The 19698-nt window shown below is 46.1% G+C and overlaps 1 protein-coding gene across 12 annotated transcripts in view; it reads left to right on the top strand.

The window, feature by feature from the left end:
* COL13A1 (collagen type XIII alpha 1 chain) overlaps positions 1–468 on the top strand; it is a 140542-nt gene extending 140074 nt beyond the window's left edge. For all 12 annotated transcript variants that reach the window (XM_032841367.1, XM_032841380.1, XM_032841414.1 and 9 more), the window contains one exon: positions 140–468. In XM_032841367.1, coding sequence (XP_032697258.1) covers positions 140–142 — 3 coding nt within the window. In that variant the 3' untranslated portion in view covers positions 143–468. The remainder of the gene's footprint in view (positions 1–139) is intronic.
* Positions 469–19698: the final 19230 nt, after the last annotated feature.

The raw sequence follows: 19698 nt of genomic DNA, 5'->3' as shown, positions 1-19698 counted from the left end.
CACCCAGGGGGCCATGGCACCCTTATCCAGAGCTGCCCGCCACCCCGGCCCTCCAAAGAGCCACCGCTTTCCTACAAGGGAAGGAGACACCCACAAGCCCACCGACACTAACGCTACTTTGTGTGTTTTTGTTTTGCAGTGATGCCTCTAACCTGGGAATGGCCTTATTGTGTGTTTGTACATAGAATATTTATTTTTATACAGTTTTCACTTTTTGAAAATGCCAGAAGTATGATTCATCTTACAGATTATTAAAAAAAAAAGAAAAAAGAAAAACCTGCATATTTTGTACAGAAAATGCCAACCTCCTTCCCTTTGTTTACAAGATGTTTTGTATAAGTCTACGACTCTAATACACTTTTTGTTTATGAGTATGGGCATATGTTTGCATGATATTTGTGCACACTTATTAAGTACTGAAGCTTAATAAATTATTGTGTTCTGGTGCCAAAGGGGGCCAAGCCAGCACCGAGGTGCTCGCTAGTTTACGTGTGAATTCACAGGGACGTGGAAGTCAGTGGTGTTTGCCAACTAGGTGTGTCTAAGAATTTTTTTAACTCTTATGGATTTTCACCATTAAAAAAAAATGAAACATGGCAATTTATGATCCCGATCAATCATTAAATTAAATACATTCTTTCTTGTGAAAGCAGGAAGTCCCGGAGGTCCTCAGAAATATAGGGTAATGTATAGAAACATGAGGTCCAACAGTGAGAGGGGAGGAGGGGTTGCTTAAGCCAGGTCCTTTGTATGTAACATATCTCGAGTTCCTTGGGGTGCCCTTTGAGCGTTTCAAGTTCAAGTTCAGGTCCGCTACAAAGCCCTGGGTCCCCAAGGTTCCAAAGGCTATTTGTTACAGCTTTCAGTATTGGGGGGGATTTTGTTTTTCTTCCTTTTGAACGGCAGTGAGTAGTGACAGCCACGGCTGCTGCTGGTGGTGGTTCATGGGGAGCAGATCGACAAGGTCCCCTCACACCTAGCCACTGAGAGCTGTGCCTCATTGCCATTCCACTCTAACCAAGAACATTCAAACAACACTCACAAATCAGGGCCACACTGGCCATCTGAAGTTGGGTTTATTTTTTAAAAAATTGAGTTTTATAGAGTCCTGCTCACACTGCAGAGCTTAGTAAAGGGCTCAGGAACCTTGCCTGAAAGACTACATAGGACCCCGCTGTTGTGTGGCCCACAGCTTTACCATTCAAGGTTTGAAAACATAAACCAGTGTTGTTTTGGGCCTTGAAATAACCACCTGCTTGGGTAGAGTGACTGTACTCCATCATTTTATTTCATTTTCATTTTCATTTTTCTTAATAGATCCTTTCCTCATAGTCAGGACAGGGGCAAACGTAGACTCAGATTCTGTCCACCCAGAGTCATGGCCATGAACTCTGCATGAGGGGGCTTCTCAGTCAGGAGACCCTTACCACATGGTAGTAATGGGAACTACGGGCTTCCCAGACCCCTGGGGACCAACCATTCCCACTCCAGATGTCCATTCCATGTTTTGGGAATCAGACAGCTTCCTCCTTGGAGTCTTGCCTTCCTCTTCTGGAAAGCAAAATGGGGGCACTGGAACTGGCCTCTGTGGTCATTGAAAGGAGCTCATCTGTCCCCTGCCCGCAGGGCAGAAGCACCAGGGCCCCGGGCCCAAGCGGCCAGCAGACACAGTTGCTATTCCTATGGGAGGAGCATTCCAAGACGGGCCCTTTCCAAATCCCCCGGAGTCCAGGGACACAGCTCATCCCCGAGCCAAGGCCGATGTCTCAGGCAAAGTGCCATGAGCCTGGCCCCATAGTATTTTCAGGGGCTAAGAAAATATTTTCATTTTTATTTCTTTTAAATCGGGGGGTGGGGGGAAATGAATCTATAATAAATGAATCCAGCCGGGGTTACATTCATCTTTCTGCCAGAGAATGGCACAGAAATACATGTGAGGGAAAGTTTAAAAGTCAGTGTCCGGAGAAATAAGTACAGAGGAGGTGACAGGAGGCCCAGATGGGCTGGCGAAGGTCCCTCACACATTTCCCTGAAAGCTCCCCGTGGTCGGAGGCAAAAAGGAACAATCCACTAGGTTCCAGGGACTGCGCTGCCCTTCTCAGCGGCAGAAAGTTCACGGAGGCAGACTCCATGTGCAGGCTCGCTGTCTCTCCCTGGCCTTTGGAGCCTCGTGTCCCCTCAGCCAGATCCCTCCTCCCTGCAGGGCCTGACTTCGGGGCTCCCCTGGGCCCCTCCACTGGGCCCTGAACTCAACTCGTCTCTGGGTCAGGGGTGGTGCAGGGAGATGAGAAGCAGGGAGTGGCACGGTCGAGACGTCTGCAGGGCAGCTGGGCATCAGCACTCATGCTAGCACGAGGAGTACCTGGCTCCAGAAGGACAGGGATGCGAGCACTGCAGGAGCGCAGATCAGAGGAGGACAGCACCCGGGCCGGTACCAGAGAGCGCTCACGGAGCTTGGAGACACTCATTCCATTCCTGGGACGCACAGCCCCTTCTGAGAACCACTTGCCCGGAAATGAAGGCAGTACCCAGGCCCCTCCGCACGGGGCAATTACAGCCCTGTTGGCGAGCATCCTCTATGAGTTATGGAGGGCCAAGTCTTGAGTCCTGTCGCCTTCAGTGGTTCACTCCCGTGCCTGGCCCTGCGTGCTGGCTCCAGCACCCTTGTGTGGCCCAGCTCTGCCTACCTGCAGGCCTGGGGACACCTGGCTTCATGAGAGACTAAGCCAGGACTCCTGCAGGTGACCGTGGACCTGGTGGTCCCTGCCCAAACCACCACTCTCACCGAGGTCAGTGACCTGTGCCTCTGTGGCCACGTGGGCCAAAGGAAGCCCCTCCTCGCCAAGGAAGAAATGGCTCCTTCCACCCGGGCCCTCCCGGCCCCACCTCTGCCTCACTCTATGCTTCTGCCCTGCTGGCCTGAGAGCTGGCCTCCCTGAGGGGAGGGTGGCGGTGGGGAAGGGGGGAATCTTGACATCATCTGGCAGAATGAAATGCCACAGACCTGGGGGGCGTTCGGGGTAGCCCGGGACGGGGGAGGGTGCTGGCCCACAGGTCTGGAGGCTCAGCTTCCAGTCCCTCCTTCATGGTCAGCCCTGTGGCACCGGACAACTTATTCTAGCTCTCAGTTTCCCCAAATGTCAAATGAGGAAGCTGACTTGGGTGACCTCTGACAACCTTAAACTCACTGATCCCACGGACCAGTGGTCATCTGGGAGGACTGGGATGCTGGGGTATCCCCCACCCCTCTAGCTCGTGTTGTCCGGCTGGGCTAGTGTGATGCATGGAGCTAGCATGGCCTCACTGCATGCTGCATGCGTGTTGCCCATGACCCTGACAACCAGGACTCTGGCACGGTCGGTGATTGGGGGGGTCGGCTCCCCTCAGCAGCAGAACTTCTTTCTCTCAGCTGGCGTCTACGCTGCTAAATTCATCAGAGGTGGAGTGGTACAGGTGTACTCACCTGGAGCACAGGGGGACAGTCCCTAACGCCCTACAAATGTTCAAGGACACTGTGCTGCCTTGACAAGTTTCTCCCTAGCCTCCCCCCATATCCGGCTCTCTGCACCCCTGTCTGTGCTCCGCCCCCCTCACACTGGCGCAGCCTGGCTGCCTCCCACCCCCAGACCCCGCGCCTGGACTCACTTTCAGACACCCCGAGAGTAAAACACCCATGACTGCAGGCCTCTGGAAAGAAGGGTGGGCCACTGGTGGGTGCCCCGGGGGAGAGCGGGGAAGGAAGGACCAGGGATGGACCAGCTGCTCCTTTCTTCAAGGAGCGAATTTTCCAGGTGGCGTTCCCTTGAGGCAGCAGGCTCCTCCGTGTGGGGGACGAGGGGAGATGGCGCAGGGAAAGGAGCTGGGTTCTGTGTGCTAACGCACAATTCCAGACACAAAGTGACCCCCCCCCAGTCCCTAGGAACGGCCTGCCTCCGGGGAACAGCCAAGCATCTGCCTAGAGCGGTGTAGACAGAGCTGAGGCCCAGCACGGCGGGGCCTTCCCCAGCCCCGGGCCGGCTCACAGGTCCCCGCACACACCCTCCTCTTTCCCCTCACCCCTTGGCCCACGCCAGGCCCTTTGCCTGCCAGGCTGTTCTTTCTCACCTGCCAAAATTCTACCCTCCTTTCTTTCTTTCTTTCTTTTTTTTTTTTTTAAAGCTTTTCTTTATTCATTTGACACTCAGAGATCACAAGTAGGCAGAGAGGCAGGCAGAGAGAGAGAGAGAGGAGGAAGCAGGCTCCCCACTGAGCAGAGAGCCCAATCGGGGCTCGATCCCAGGACCCTGAGATCATGACCTGAGCCGAAGGCAGAGGCTTTAAACCACTGAGCCACCCAGGTGCCCCTCTACCCTCCTTTCAAGGCCCAGCTCAGACCACCAGGGCCCCGGGAAGACTTTTCTGGGTTCCTAAGTTGGGTGAGTCTCCCTCGTTGGAAAAACCCAGAACTCGGTGTTCTTTTCCTCCTCCGCCTTCTATTAGAGGAGGAAGAGTCAGTCTTCCACACTAGACAGTGAACTCTTGGAGAAAAGGGACTTTCTCATTCATTAGGCACCTGGAGACCTAGCTCAACGTCTCCCTCCCGTGGTCAAGGTTCATAAACATCCATGATCAGCTGAGTCATCAGTCTACTTGATTAAAGCACCTATTGTGTGCGAGCAGTGGGCGGGGAGGCCAGAGCTACTATGGACTGTGAGGCCCAGTCTGTCCTCCAGGAGTTAACAGGGACGCCCACAATGCTAAGACGTGCGAGCTAAGTGCTCGGTGAGGGCCACAGGACTCTGTGGCGGCCAGTGCAGCCAGAACACTGAGAGGGAGTTTGCCACCGAGGAAGGAGGGAGAAGCTGGCTACCACGGACGATCAGTCTCTCCCTTGCCTCGCCCTCCAGCCCCGGCCATGGAGCATCAGGCTGGGTGGGCTACACCTGCTTTTCACATCAGGGGAGGGCAAATGAGATTTCCGCAGAAGAAAGGGGGTAGAGAGGGTGGGTCCATGCTGGGAGTCCAACGGGGTTGGCCAGGTCTGTGGGATGCCCCTGGCCCAGGGAGGCAACCCCACAAGCCAATCCCCAGTGAGTTTCCGTCTCAAACATCCCCTTCTCAATGTTTCCTCAAGGGCCAGAGTCCATGGTTGGTGGCCAAGAAGTGAAGCCAACCAGCCCAGAGTCTTGGGGAAAGCACCTTGCCCTGGAGGAGTGAGAAGATGGAGCTGTCCCCAGACAGAGGGTCATGGGCCAAACCCTTCTCAGGGAACTTGCTTGAGGGCTGATTGGAGGGTGACCACAAGAGCCAGAGCTCAACTAAGAAAAGTGAACGCTGGGCCTGCCTGTCTCCTTCAGCCCCCAGCTGGGATTTCTGCCGCAGCCTACAGCAAGGACCCTCTGTTGCTCCTGCATTTTTAAGGGCTCTTGGCTGCCACTTTCTTGTGGACACTTAGGGTTCTTCGAGCAGCCTCTCTGCTGGGGGGCTGCCCACTCTGACCTTGGAAAGCCTCCCCAGGAGGCTGGGGCCAGACACCTGTCACCTTCCTAGCTCCTTCTCAACACATTTCCTTTCACTTCCATTGGTGTTCCCTGTGAAGCCTTCCGCTTCCTGGGTTCTTTCAAATGCCGTAAGCTGATGAGTGTGCCAAGCTGGAAAAGCAGAGAACATCCGTCTTCGAGAGGAAAGAGTAATGATGTCAGAGAGGAGAGAAGCCCAGAGCAAGACCAGGCCATGAGGTGGGACACCTGGGCTCACCCTCGGAGCCCAGGGCCTCACGCATGTAATCTGGTGTTCTGAGATGCTCCTGCCGGGTACGGAGCTGAAAACGATGGAGAGAGGCAGCAAGGTACATATTTTTGAGAAGATCTAGAATAAGCCGTATTCCTTTCACCAAATTGCTGAAGGGACAGTACTTGGAAACTACCTACCCCCTGCCTTCCTCCTCCGTTGGTCACCATATGCAGACCCCTTCGCCACCTGCCTCTCCCATGAATAGCGTGGCTGTATCCTTTCATTCCATCGATGACTTTCTGCAAATAGAGGAGATCAGAACAGGAGTGACATCCATATCGGGAGGGAAGGCAGGCCACAGAAAGGCAGAAACAAAGGGCGGTGGGTATTCAAAGGAAAGCGAAGTCTTCTTGAATAAACTGACAGCTCAGAGGAATTCTTCCCCAAGACTTTTCCAAGAGGGAAAGTCTGGGTCACTAGCACACATTCTGACCTCAATTCGGTTACATCTTTGCTCGGCCCCGCAGGTTAAAGAAAATGCATAAGAACAAGTTTAAGGTCATTTCCATCCGCAGTGTCTGGCCCCCAGAGCTGTCCTGACCCTCACTGATATCTCCACGTCCTCCCCGTTTGGATGCTGGCTGTTAGTAGGAACCGCAGCCTCTTTCCCTGAGTGGGAGGAGCGCATCAGGGGCTGCAGACAAAAGGCAGGGAACCATCTCAGACCCCTCTGGGGTCAGGGGCTCTTATGCCTAAATGAATATGGCAAAAATCGTGGCTAATGGACCCAGGTGGTGCTCCAGACATGACGTGGGGCTCGGTGGGTATGGCCTGGTTAACAAGCCACACAACAATCCTGCCATCCTGAGGGCAGAGGAGAAGGAGAGAGCGTCCCTATAGGACACGACACACAAGTGAATGCGTTGGAGAACTTCCAATGACTCACAGGATCCTGAGCTTTGGTATATGGTCAAACGGTCTTCATCACCTGCCAGCAAACCACTCTGAGCCGATAACGGTCCAGGAAGACAGATCCAGCACGGCCACCATTTAAGAGAGGAAACTGCCAGGCCCTGGGCTCTCTTCACTGTAAGAACACAGTGAAACCACCTGCTACAGACATTTTTCTTGCACTCTGCTCATTCCAAAGACCAAGTGTTTTCTTACAAGCGTCCACCGAAATAAACATGCCTGGGAGTCCTGCAGCCAGAGGGAAAGCGCCGTGGCCCGGGGGACACAGGTGCACGTGACTGCCATCTGCCACCGACCGCACTCCCGGCCTCCCCTGCCTCCGTTCCCTAGGCTGTTCTGCCTGCTTCTCCGCTGGGTGGAAGGACTGGGAATACAGCAAAGCACTCTGTAAAGGTTAGACAAGCCACTGGTTAGAGTTTGCTGCTCAGAAAAAAAATCTTACTTTGCATAATCAAACCTCAGTTAACTGGAGTCGCTTGAGCAAGGATGCATTAAACTTCTGGCAAAGTCAGATTCAGAGCAGACCTTCCTGTGTCCACCCAGAGGGCCTGAAGGACAAACCGAGGATGCTGAATCCCAGAGTTGTAGACATGGTGGCGGATGCGAGGGAGGGGGTGGTGGGGGTGGGGGGCGGAGGGGGGTGACGCGGACAGGACAATGGTTGCGGACTCCCCCCACCCCGCCCTGGGAAGCTGCTCTTTAAAACTAAATCCTGTAAATACTCCTAGGGTTTCATTTTTCTTTTCCCTGAAAGGGGAAAAATTGGCAATTTTTAAAAAATTCTTTTTAAAATTCCCATTACCTCTATTTGTGGCTGAATGAGGATTCTCCTTTCGGCGGATGCCAACAGAAGATATTTTATTGGTGCGGGGCCACTCTCTCCCCAGCAGTCCCCGCCCTCCTTCTGCTCCCCGCCCAGCCCTCTTCCACACTGTGGGCAAGACTCCCGACCAGCCATCAACCTGTTGTCTTAAGTTGAACAATCATTACCTCGCTACTTCAGGAGAAGTTCTATGGCAGGAAGCTTCGGTGCGGTTATAACTGAGTTTAATGCATTTTTTCAAAGCGAGTCAGAATATAATTTTCAGAATAGGATAATGAAGGTCAACAGCATATCTGACCGCTGGATAGATTAGGCAGTGGGGGGGGGGGAGTTTTCAAGAGTCAGCCCTAGATGATGAAAACACTAACTCATTACTGTTTTTTCTAGTACTTACTTTTCGTAAGGACCTGTCCATACTGCAGGCAGTGGGTCTTTTCTACAGAAGAAAACATTTACCTGTACATAGTTTGCTAACTGTTTAAGTTTTTCTATCATTTCTATTTTGGTGTTAAAGCAAGATGTCTTCTTTTTACTAATGGTATTTTTCCTATGACTTTTAAAAAGTTATGCCCCCCGCCCCGAGCTCTCCTTTGGGTCAAAAGCGCCTCCCGTGAAGGCATCATGGTGCTAAGCCCCCCTGGAATGAGCCACCCCCCCACCTCTTCACCCCAAGGTGTCTCTATAACGTGCACAGCTGTCCCATCCTACCTATAGGAATTTCTTTCACACACAAGTGCCTTTTACCAAAAAGAAGTCATTTTTCAGCATGAAGGACTTTCCCAGACTACAGATCGGTCACTGTTTTCCCTCTCGCCCTCAGACCACTTGGCTCCCTCCTGTGTCCCTGCCCTCATCTCTCTCTGTCTGCATCCCCATCCTCTGTCCCCCAGAACTCCCCGCCATTCTAGCTCACCTTCCCAAGACAGTCTCCTGGGAGAAAGACCTGCCATCTTGTCAAGTTGTGTGACAGTCCTGTTTGCCTCCCAAACACTCCCGGGGTCTTTCATTTCAATGGTCTTTGACGGATGTTATAATTTCTCTTCTTATGTTCCCCGTAAGTAGGGAAATGCACTCTTTTACTTTGTGTCTGAGTGTTTATTCTGATAAAACATTGTTATTAGGATCTACTAGTTTAAAAAATGCTTTCTTTTTTTTTGTTGTTGTTGTTGTTTTGTTTCAGGGTCATAAGCAGATCCCTGGGGTTTTCTAGTGGTTAGAAGTTCAATATGTTACAGTAAACTTGTCAGTGCAGACCCGCGGCGCCCCACGTCTCTGGGGAAAGGTGGCAGGTTTCAGAGCCAAACTTCTCCATCCTCACAAGGGTGACACTAGATGTACTGTTTTGCATATTTTGCAATTCTAGAATTCAGTAGCTTTTTTTGTTGATTTCAACAGGTCAGATGCCTTTGTCTTTATGCCTTTCGGTGGTTTGTATTGTTTGGTTTTCTTTTTAACCACATAAATGTCTTTTTTTTTTCCTAATTTGAAGAGGTTTTCTGGCTCCAGTCTGAGCTGATAAAGTCTTCCTCCTCTCCAAACCTGCATGCCAAGCTGCAGTGAACAAGGAGGGGCTAAAATTCCCTATGCAGGTGACTTCCTTTTCCCTTGGGAACTCACTTGGTTTCCTTCCACGCATGGACTTTTGGAATCTGAGATGAGGTCTCCAATATGTGATGAGACATTCAGAGAAACCCAGAGCCAGGTATTTGCAGCAGAAAATAGAAGAGTTAATTTTTTTTCTCAAAAACCAATTTTTTATTCTATTGCTTACCCCCAAAAGCAAGCCAGTTCCATGGCCATCCAAGCCCTCCTTGAAAGACCCACAGTATACCCAAAGAAGGAGCAGGGTTCTGCAGGGTTCCCCTCGCCCTGGCCATTAGAGTTCAAGGTGTATAGTCTAGAATGAACAATATCTCTGTGGGGTCCTGCTGCTGTCACAGGTGTGTCATCACTGTGCGTAAGAGGAGACCGGCACCTGTGCCGTACGTGCTGCTGGAAGGTGTCACCACGGGTTCCTGCTGGAGGAAGAGGGGGCTCTGGAAATAGGACTGGGCGGAGACCAGAGACTACCATGGGTCATGCAAGTCTCACCCTATAGGGGTGGCAGCAGAAGAGAGGAACATTCCACTGCACCAACCAGCCAGGATCTGTGGTCCCTGATACACAGACTAAGAGGAATGGACTAGTTCTGTGTTGGGCACAACCTCTAGTCCCCCCTGTCCAAATATGAACCTAATCGTAAATGGAGAATGTCCTCCACTTCGAAGAGGGCCCTGAAGGAAGTGTGGTTTCTCTAGCTGAGGTCTTCTTTTCTGGAAAAGCCACTCCTGCGAGTGTCCCTCACCAAGTCCTAAGGAGGTCACGCTGTGTTCTTCACAATGAGTGTGGTTCTGAAGAGCAGCACTCACAGCTCTCCACATGTGTCCCCACCCCCAGTCTGCTGGCCGTGGGAAGATGCAGCCTTTCTGGGGTGCCTGGAGACCTGGGGTTTCTGGGGTCCCTACTAGTAGCCTCAGAAAGACATTGCGCTAGATGGTGGTAACCCAAGAACATGACAGCCTTTGTAGGGCCTCATAAGGCCCGACCCTCCAACTTGACCTCTAGCTATTGATCAAAGGGACCCCTGCTGGACAGAATCCCAGCCTCACAGACCACAGATTTTCTCCAGCAACCGGTCTGTTATCCCAGACTCCACGAGCACTGTGGCCTCTTCCATTAATGATTTTAAGAAGGGTTCCAAAAAATTGTAATGACTTCACCATAAGTCTGAGGGCTTCCTTTATAAGAAGAAGGACACAGTCTCCCAACATAGCCCAGTGATTCTGTAAAATGCCATCTACCAGGAAAGCGCTACTAAGGGCAAAGTTGCCTGATTCCTTTATGGCCAGCATCCCCCTCTGCCCAGCTGCACATTGTAACCCTCCACCGCAGCCCAGGCTGATCTTTTCATTGAAACAATTGGACTTTATGCATTTGTTACCTTTTTTTTTTTTTTTCAAGTTTTAGTTACTTAAGTAATCTCCATGAAGGCTGCGGCGGCTGCGTGAGGCTCGAACTCAGGACCCTGAGATCAAGGGTCACTTGCTCCTCCAACTGAGCCAGCCAGGAGACCCACTTTTACTTTTATTTAAGCTTTCCACCCCCCCTTGTTATTTGGTGCATTTGATGTACAATGTTTAAATGCACAGTGTTTTATTTCTATAAAGAGCTTGATAATGGAACAGTTTCTCTTGCTTCCCACAGCTTTCAGGTGATTTCAGAAATGTTTCAATTTTACAGACCTATTTTATCTATGTTGTGCTGTTGCTAACTTCTTATATGTAATATCTTAGTATTTTAAGAACTGTCTCTTATTATTGTGATCAGTATCACACGTATTCTATGATCATTCATAATTTTGAGTATTTTTTCTGGTGCACTCAATTTCTTTTTCTAACCACCCTTGATTACTTGGAAGTATGTCAGTTATTTGTATAAGCAGGCAGAGGAAAACACTTTGCTTAAGCAGTGAGCAAGCTTTTCATAGATACGGATGCTAGAAGCTTGGTCCTTTTAGATGCCGCATTATATTGTCTTCTTCCCATTATCAGGTGCTATTTCACCAAAACTTATCTCTCTGCTCAATTATTCTGTCCTTCCGGGTTCTGCCTTTGATTTTTAATTAGCCATGAGTCAATCCGCCAATGCCTGAACATATAGGTCAAAAAGAGCTTCCCCCCGCTCCCGCTGAAGGAGTTTTTACTCCATTTCAGTAACATCCAAGCTGAAAGTAAACCAGAGCGAGAACATCCCAGGTGGTTGGGGTTTGCCTAAGGACCTATGAGTAGGTAGGTTTTCACAAATGCCTACTCAAGTGTTTTTGAAGTAGAGGGCAGAGCCCCACCACCATCACTGCTGACCCATATCCACATCTCTTTGAAACGTCTGTCCTCCCACTTGGACACATCTAGGTAGACTGAAATCTGGAATACTGAACAACTCCATCCCAGCCAGTGGGACCAGGAGAAGATCCCTGTGCAGGGGCCAGAAGATCCAGGTTCTAGTCTCTGTTTGGTCACTGGCTCACTAAATGTGGGTCCCTTCCAGTCCTCGGCCCTGTAAAATACAAGGATGGACATTCTTGGCCACATGCGTATTCTGTAGAAGACATAGCTGAAAAAAAATCTAACTATTCCTTGAAAAGTAGCTTTGCTCCTCCCGGATGGGGGGATTCCTAGCAAACGAGTACAATGGCTGCCCCACAAGGGCGAGAGGCCTGAAACACGACAGAATAGGTGTCCTAAGGATGAAACCCCAAAGAGTGGTGTGGAAACTCTGTCACTAATTGCATTGAAAGAAAAAAAAAAAAAAGCTGTTTGGGAGAGGCCACTCAGGTTAAAAAAAAAAGAGAGAGAGAGAGAGAAGAAAAAAAGAAAGAGAAATAACTGGCTAAATTAGCAAAATGATTAGGCAACAGCTTAATGCTTCCGCTCATTAAGGATAAAAGTAGGAGCCAAAAAACTCTGCTCAAACTATAGTCTTTCCTGTCTGTATCATCGTGGGTTTTCTATACTGTTTTGTACTGAATGTCTACGGTGTAAATATTTTCCTCTGTAAAAAAAAATGTAAATATAAATTATATATTTTATTTCTGTCTTTTCTAAAATGGAAGTTCATCTAAGTAATAAATTACAAATCACGGATGTCGTGGTATTTTATCTTTGTGTGTGTGTTTGTTTAGAAATTATATACCTTTACTTTAATACCTTTCAGAAGGAAAAGAGAGTTTCACGATGAAAGGGAGTCTTCATTCCTAACTAATGAAAGGAAGATGGGGTTGTACAAACAGGAAAAGATTAAAGGTCATTGGGGTGGGTTTTAGTTCTGACTCTTTGCGAACAGATGTGATACTAAGTCCCTTGAAAGTGGGGCTTTATCTCCTCATAAAAACAGCTGCCAGGGTTGTTTCAAAATTCTAAAGTTGCGTGTGGAATTACTGTTTTAATTTTCATTCTGTTGATTGGTGGGAGGATGGACATTTTCTATAAAGGAAATTTCTGTTTAATATTTTATTTTGCTTAAACTCTATTTTGGGACAAAACCAAAAAGAAATTGAGTGTGAAGTTAACTTTTCCCATTGAGACTTCTAAAGACCCATGATTAATAACTGTAATTATTTTATTAGCTTTAAGAGCATTTAGGGAAGAAATCATTTTCAATTTTTTTTTTTTTTTTTTTGAACGAGAGAACAGGAGCAGGGGTTGGGAGTAGGGGCAGAGGTAGAGAGAATCTTAAGCAGGCTCCATGTCCACTGCAGAGCCGGAGGCAGGGCTCCATCTCACCACCCTGAGATTCTGACCTGAGCCCACATCAAGAGTTGGATGCTTAACTCTTGGAGTTAAGTTGGAGTTGGAGCCCCAATCTTCAATAATTTTTAATGAAATACTCAAGCTTTGAATATGTTCTTGGTTTGACCAAAATTTCTTCATCAGTATCATCCCATGAAGAAAATTTGTACGGGGGCAGAAATGTAATCCGATGACCCAGAATGGACAATCCATCCAAAGTAGGCAAGACCCCAAGGAATATCTCGCCGGCCCCTGCAGGGGAGCCAAGGAAACCCTGCAGTAATCCCGCTGAACTGAGAAGTGCTGTTTTATGCTTTCTGGATGACCAAAACAAAGCTGTAGAATTCAAAAGGAAGCCTTGATGAATAGCAGCTTGCTTCCCTCTTCATCCAAAGGCTTGACCTTGGCTTCCTACCGTCAGAGTAGAAACAAGCCTTCGAGATCATCAGCACCCAGCTCGTCTTCTATAAGAAAGACTGAGGATGTTTGCGACTCATCCAAAGTCACTCGACACCGTGAGCTCATGAGAGAAACAGCTAGAGATAAGAGGACTCTCCAGGCCCTTCTCCAGAGCTGTGGTCTCTTCCTCTCTGCGTGCTGCTCAAGGAGACCCACAGGGAGGGCAAGTAGAGGGGAATTTGCTATGTTTACTTTTCAGTTATCTGTGGGCCCTCTGTCGTCAGATTAAGGCATCAGGAATGCAGTCATTGCATTGTACACTTTGCGGGTCTGAGTGGGGGGCTTCTAAAAATATAAGCTTCTACCTCTCTTCTCCTTCTTTTCCCAAAGAACAGTGCAGACCTACAAGGAGATAACAAGTTCCAGATCTGGGCCTGTCTTTAGATGTGACCCTGACCCGGAGCCCTTCCTGCTCTAAAATGATAGTACGGGGATGAAGCCCTATGAAAGGCATCTTTTCTCTTTCCTGTTTCTTGACATTTTCTTTCCCGCTCTCCTCCCCCACCCCCCATCAACTTCTCTCAGCTCCTTGAAGCAAAATTAGTAAAACATGTGAGTACTTTAGATACATAGTCTTGTGGTTTCAAATTAATAAACCCAACAGTGCAGAAAACAGCACCCCCCCCCCAAAAAAAAGGTTTCATCTGTGTGTTGTTTTTAAAATACCAATGTTTAAAAGTTCTAGTAAAGAAGTCTCCAGAGACCTGGTCTGCATCACCAAATCTTAGAGAAACAGGGAAGAGGAGAGAGGTTGGACTTCTTCACACGCCATCAGCCTACAGAAGGATTTTGTGATAAAGATAATATTCAGGAAAATAACGATAATATTCGTTATTCCCACACAGATATCAAAATGAACATGTGTTCAGGATTTTGATTCAGGCGATGGGGAAACAAGACTGTGTTTTAACCAGCCCAGCCGAAAAGTCAGAAGGGCACAAATGTATATGAAGGAGAGAAATGTTGAGATCAATTGCAGAGATAATTTAACAGTTAGTTATCGCAATCAGGCATGACAGGATTTATCACTCGATAATATCACTCGAAGACAATGGACAGATCTAGAATCCGCTAGCCCACCAACATATATATACCCCAGATGAAGCACACTTTTCCGTTGAAAGACAAAAATATTTTCTGCAATTGTAAAGCAATGCTTTGCTTTATTTAATACCCCTATTTCACAGACACTGAAACCTTTCGTCATTTTCAACGCTGCTAAATGGGTAATCAGGAAAACCCCTGTGGACATAAGGATGGAATCCTGTATTTGAGTATTAACCTTCTGATCCCTGCAAGCTCTGTGCCCTTCCTCTCCTCCCTCTGCTTTCTCTCCGGCCCGGCCCGCCCCACCCCCGCTTCCCTTGGGGCTAAGAACTCTTGCCATAAATAAGTAACTCCCCAGAGCTTATCAAAAGCAATTGTCCTGAAGGATCTTGACCCTGCGTCTCCTAACACTCATCGCTGGGTGAGCAATAAATCCCCACATTTGTATGGCTGAAGTCTTTCCTCTGAATTAAAGACCCCTGACCCCTCACATGTGTGGCTGTTAACAGGGACAGACCTCTTTGCTACTGGACCCTTAATTCAATGTTAATTCAATGGTTAAGATGTTCTCAGAATAATGAATCATGGTCTCTCCTTTTTGACTTCATAGAGCCCCATCCAATGATGCTCCAAGCATATTATCCACCTGACTGTTGTAATCGGACCAGCGAATGCACAGCATGTTAGTCCTGAAGATACGAACCGCCCCCCTTTCTTTCCGCTATTCATGCAGTTAATGTGGCCCCTGAAGAACTGTGGTTTCCTTAGGATTGCTGGGTCATTTCAAGTTTAAATAATAAATCAGAATATTAACTCAAGATGTGGCTATGGCACTAACAAGCTCTGTGGCCATCCCCAGCACTTCATCTCCAAGGCCCTACTTCTTCATTAAATGATGTCATTGGACTCGAAATCTCTTCTGATGCTATCACAGCTGATAGTGACCGCTGGAGACACAGTTGTCATTGGTATTTTCAATATAATATGACTATAGTTGCTGTCAGAGCTGTATGGGTGCCTGAACAAAGTCAATATGCAACCTCCTGGAGAATGTATTTGAAACATGGGAACTGGGGAGACATTGGTTTGGAGATCGCCAACACACAGAGATCTCTTCCCCAACTCATGCTCTATTTGAGAGAGCTGTAAACTCCCCAAAATGAGCTAGTGAATGGTGTCTCCAGGGATTCTGAGCCTGAACAGGCCTTGAGGAGTTTGGGTACTGGGTGTTCCCAAAGAAGACTGTGTATCTCCCTGGCTTTTCAAGAGTGAGGGTGGGTTATGCTGAGTTAAATACACTCTCATTCCGTTTCTCTTCCTCTAAATTCTAGCAACACTGAGTGTAAGAATATGACATAATGGGGATTCAACACCAACACTGGCCTGTACTCTTCAAAAATATCAGTGTTATGAAAGACAACGAAAGACGAAGGAACTGATCCAGATTAACGAAGAATAAACATTAAGGAGACATGAGAACTCAATGAATTCTGGGCCAGAAAAAAAGTACTATCAAGTCAATGATAGGGCTCAAGTGGAAACACTTGAGTACAGTTTGAGGATTAGCTAGTTCTGTGATATCGATGTTAGATTTCCCATGTTTATCATGGTATTAAAGCTGTATACATGAGTATTCTTGCCTTTAGAAAATACACACTGAAGTATTTAGAAGTTAAAGGGGTTGGATATCTACAGCTTGCTCTCAAATAGTTCAGAAAAAAGCAGAAAGACATAAAGACAAAAATAATAAAACAAATGTGGGAAAATGTGAACAGTTGGTAAATATTGGGGAAGAGTGAGCAGGAGTTCTTTATACTATCATAATTTTTCTTTGTTTGAAATTATTTTTTCAAATATATTTTAAAAGGGACACCTGGGTGGTTAAACATCTGCTTTCGGCTCAGGTCATGATCCCGGGACCCTGGGATTGAGTCCCGCATCGCGTTCCCAGCTCAGTGGGAAGCCTGATTCTCCTTCTGCCTGCCACTCTCCTTGCTTGTGTGTGCTCTCCTTCTGGCAAATAATTAAGTAAAATCTTTAAAAAAAAATAAAAAATTAAGAAGAAATGTACAAATAACTTTGAAGTTGAGACAAAATAATTATGAAACGAAATTCTATATTTAGTCAAACTAGTGTTCAATTACTGGCACAAAATAAAGACATATTCAGATACACAGGACTCGGAATATTTCTTAGACTGTGAATTCACACTGTAATTATTTCTAGTCCTGGGATCAAGTCCCACATCGGACTCCCTGCTCAATGGAGAATCTGCTTCTCCGCCTGCCCTTCCCCACCAATGCTTGCTTGTTTTCTCTCTCTCTCTCTCTCAAAATAAAATCTAAAAAAAAAAAAAAAAAAAAAATCCCTTTCAATAGTGCATAAAACAAGGTTCGTGGTCAACAAGAAAATAGAAGACTTGAACAATACTACAAACAAATTAGATCCAAGAGACACCTATGGAAAACTCCATCCAAAAAACAACAGTATGAACATTCTTCTCCAGTGCACGTGAAACATTCTTGAGAAGAGACCATAAGTCAGGCCACCAAACAAGAATCGGTAAAATTTAAAAGACTGAAGTTATACAAATTATATTCTCTGACAGCAATGGAATTAAATTAGAAGTCAATAACAGAAGGAAATTTGAAAAAAATCACAAATATGAGGTAAAGAACACACTCTTAAATAACCAATGTATCAAAGAAGAAATCACAAGAAAATTAGAAAATACTTGAAGAGAGAACAAAAATGAAAACACAACATAATAACACATAGGATACAGCTAAAGCAGTGCTTGAAGAAAAATTTATAACTGCAAATGTTTATACTTTAAAGAAGGGAAGGAAGGAAAGGAGGGAGGGAGGGAGAAAAAAGAGAGAGAGGGAGAGAGAAGGGAAGAAAGAGAGAGAGGAAGGAAGGCAGGGAGTGAAGAATGAAGGAAGGAAAAAAATCTCAAATTAATAACCTAAATTTTGCCTTAAGAAAACAGAAAAAGAAGACAAACTAAATGCAAAGAAAGCAGAAGAAAGGAAATAATAAAGACTCAATCCAAAATTAATGCACTAGAGAATAGAAAAATAGATAAAGTCATTGAAGATAAAATTTTGTTCCTTTAAAAAAAATTAAATGGATTTGGCTAGACTGAAAAAGAAAGAGAACTGAAATTAGTAAAATCAGAATGAAAGGAGCATTATTACCAACCTTATAGAAATAAAGGAGGTTCCTCAAAAAGTTGAAAATAGAGTTACCCTATGACCCAGCAATCACACTACTGGGTATTTACCCTAAAGATACATATGTAGTGATCTGAAGGGGCACATGCACCTGAATGTTTATAGCAGCAATGTCCACAATAGCCCAACTATGGAAAGAACCTAAATGTCCATCAATAGATGAATGGATAAAGAAGATGTGATATATATAGATAGATAGATAGATAGATAGATACACAATGGAATACTATGCAGCCATCAAAAGATAAAATCTTGCCATTTGCAGCGACACGGATGGAACTAGAAGGTATTATGCTGAGTGAAATAAGTTAATGAGAGAAAGACAAATTTTTTTAAAGATTTTATTTATTTGACAGACAGAGGTCACAAGTAGGCAGAGAGGCAGACAGAGAGAGGGGGGGAAGCAGGCTCCCCGCCAAGTGGAGAGCCCAATGTGGGGCTTGATCCCAGGACCCTGAGATCATGCCCAGAGCAGAAGGCAGAGGCTTTAACCCACTGAGCCACTGAGGCGCCCCAAAGAGAAAGACAATTATTGTATGATCTCCCTGATATGAGGAATTTGAGAGGCAGGGCGGAGGGACATGGGGGTAGAGAAGGAAAAAATGAAACAAGATGGGATGAGGAGGGAGACAAGCCATAAAAGGCCCTTAATCTCACAAAACAAACTGAGGGTTGCTGGGGGGTTGGGGGTAAGGATAGGGTGGCTGGGTTATGGACATTAGGGAGGGTATAGGCTATGGTGAGTGCTGTGAATTGGGTAAGCCTGATGATTCACAGACCTGTACCCTGGGGCAAATAATACATTATATGTTAATAAAAATAATTTTTTAAAAATTTTAAAAAATGAATCATAGAATAGAAATCTCTAAAAAGAAAATACAGCTGGGGCGCCTGGGGTGGCTCAGTGGGTTAGAGCCTCTGCCTTCGGCTCAGGTCATGATCCCAGAACCCTGGGATGGAGCCCTGGTCAGGCTCTCTGCTCAGCAGGGAGCCTGCTTCTGCCTGCCTCTCTGCGTACTTGTGATCTCTGTCTGTCAAATAAATAAATAAAATATTTTCTTAAAAAAATTTTGAAAAGAAAAGAAAAAGAAAATACAGGATTAAATATTCATGGCTTTGGGGTAGGCAAAACCTTTTTAGATAAGATACCAAAATCACAAGCAACAAAATTTTAAAAAATACATATTTTAGACTCTATCAAAATTGAAAACTTTTGAGCTTCAAACATCACTGTCAAGAAAGTTAAAGGATTGGGGCATCTGGGTGGCTCAGTGGGTTAAAGTCTCTGCCTTCAACTCAGGTCATGATCCCAGATTCCTGGGATCGAGCCCCACATCAGGGTCTCTGGAGCCTGCCTCCCCCCAACTCTCTGCCTGCCTCTCTGCCTACTTGTGATCTCTGTCAGCCAAATAAATAAATAAAATCTTAAAAAAAAAAAAAGAAAAAGAAAAAAGTTAAAGGGCAACCAACACAATGGAAGGAAATATTTGCAAATTATATATCTGATAAAGTACTTGAATCTACAATAAAAAAGAACTCTTCAACTTCACAATAAAAAGACAAATAACTCATTTTGAAAACAGTGAAAGAATTTTAATAGACATGACTCCAAATACAATATACAAATGGCCAATAAGCACAAAAAGATGATCAACAAGTTAAATCAAATCCACAGTGAGGTATCACTTCACACCCACCAGGATAGCTATTAAAAAAAAAAAAAAAGATAATTATAAGTGTTGATAAGGATGTGGAAACACTGGAACCCTAATAAACTCCTGATGGGAACATAAAATGGTGCAGTCACTTAGGAAAACAGTTTTGCAGTTGTTCAAAAATTTAAGCCTAGAGTTTCCATATGAGCCAGCAATTCCACTCCCAGGACCATACACAAGAAAACTGAAAACGTGTCACACAAACACTTGTATGTTAATAATCATAGCAATATTATTCATAACAGTGAAAAAGGATAAACAACCCAAATGTCTATTAACTGGTGAGTAAAGGATAAACAAAATGTAGTATATGACCTATACAATGGAATATTATCCAGCCAACAAAACAAAACAAACAAACAAAAAAGAAATGAAGAACTGGTCCATGTTACACTGTCGATGAATAT

Source organism: Lontra canadensis, unplaced genomic scaffold (assembly GCF_010015895.1).
Source record: "Lontra canadensis isolate GAN:19392208 unplaced genomic scaffold, GSC_riverotter_1.0 scaffold3, whole genome shotgun sequence".
NCBI lineage: Eukaryota > Metazoa > Chordata > Mammalia > Carnivora > Mustelidae > Lontra > Lontra canadensis.
This window is presented reverse-complemented; position numbering and strand designations above follow the sequence as displayed.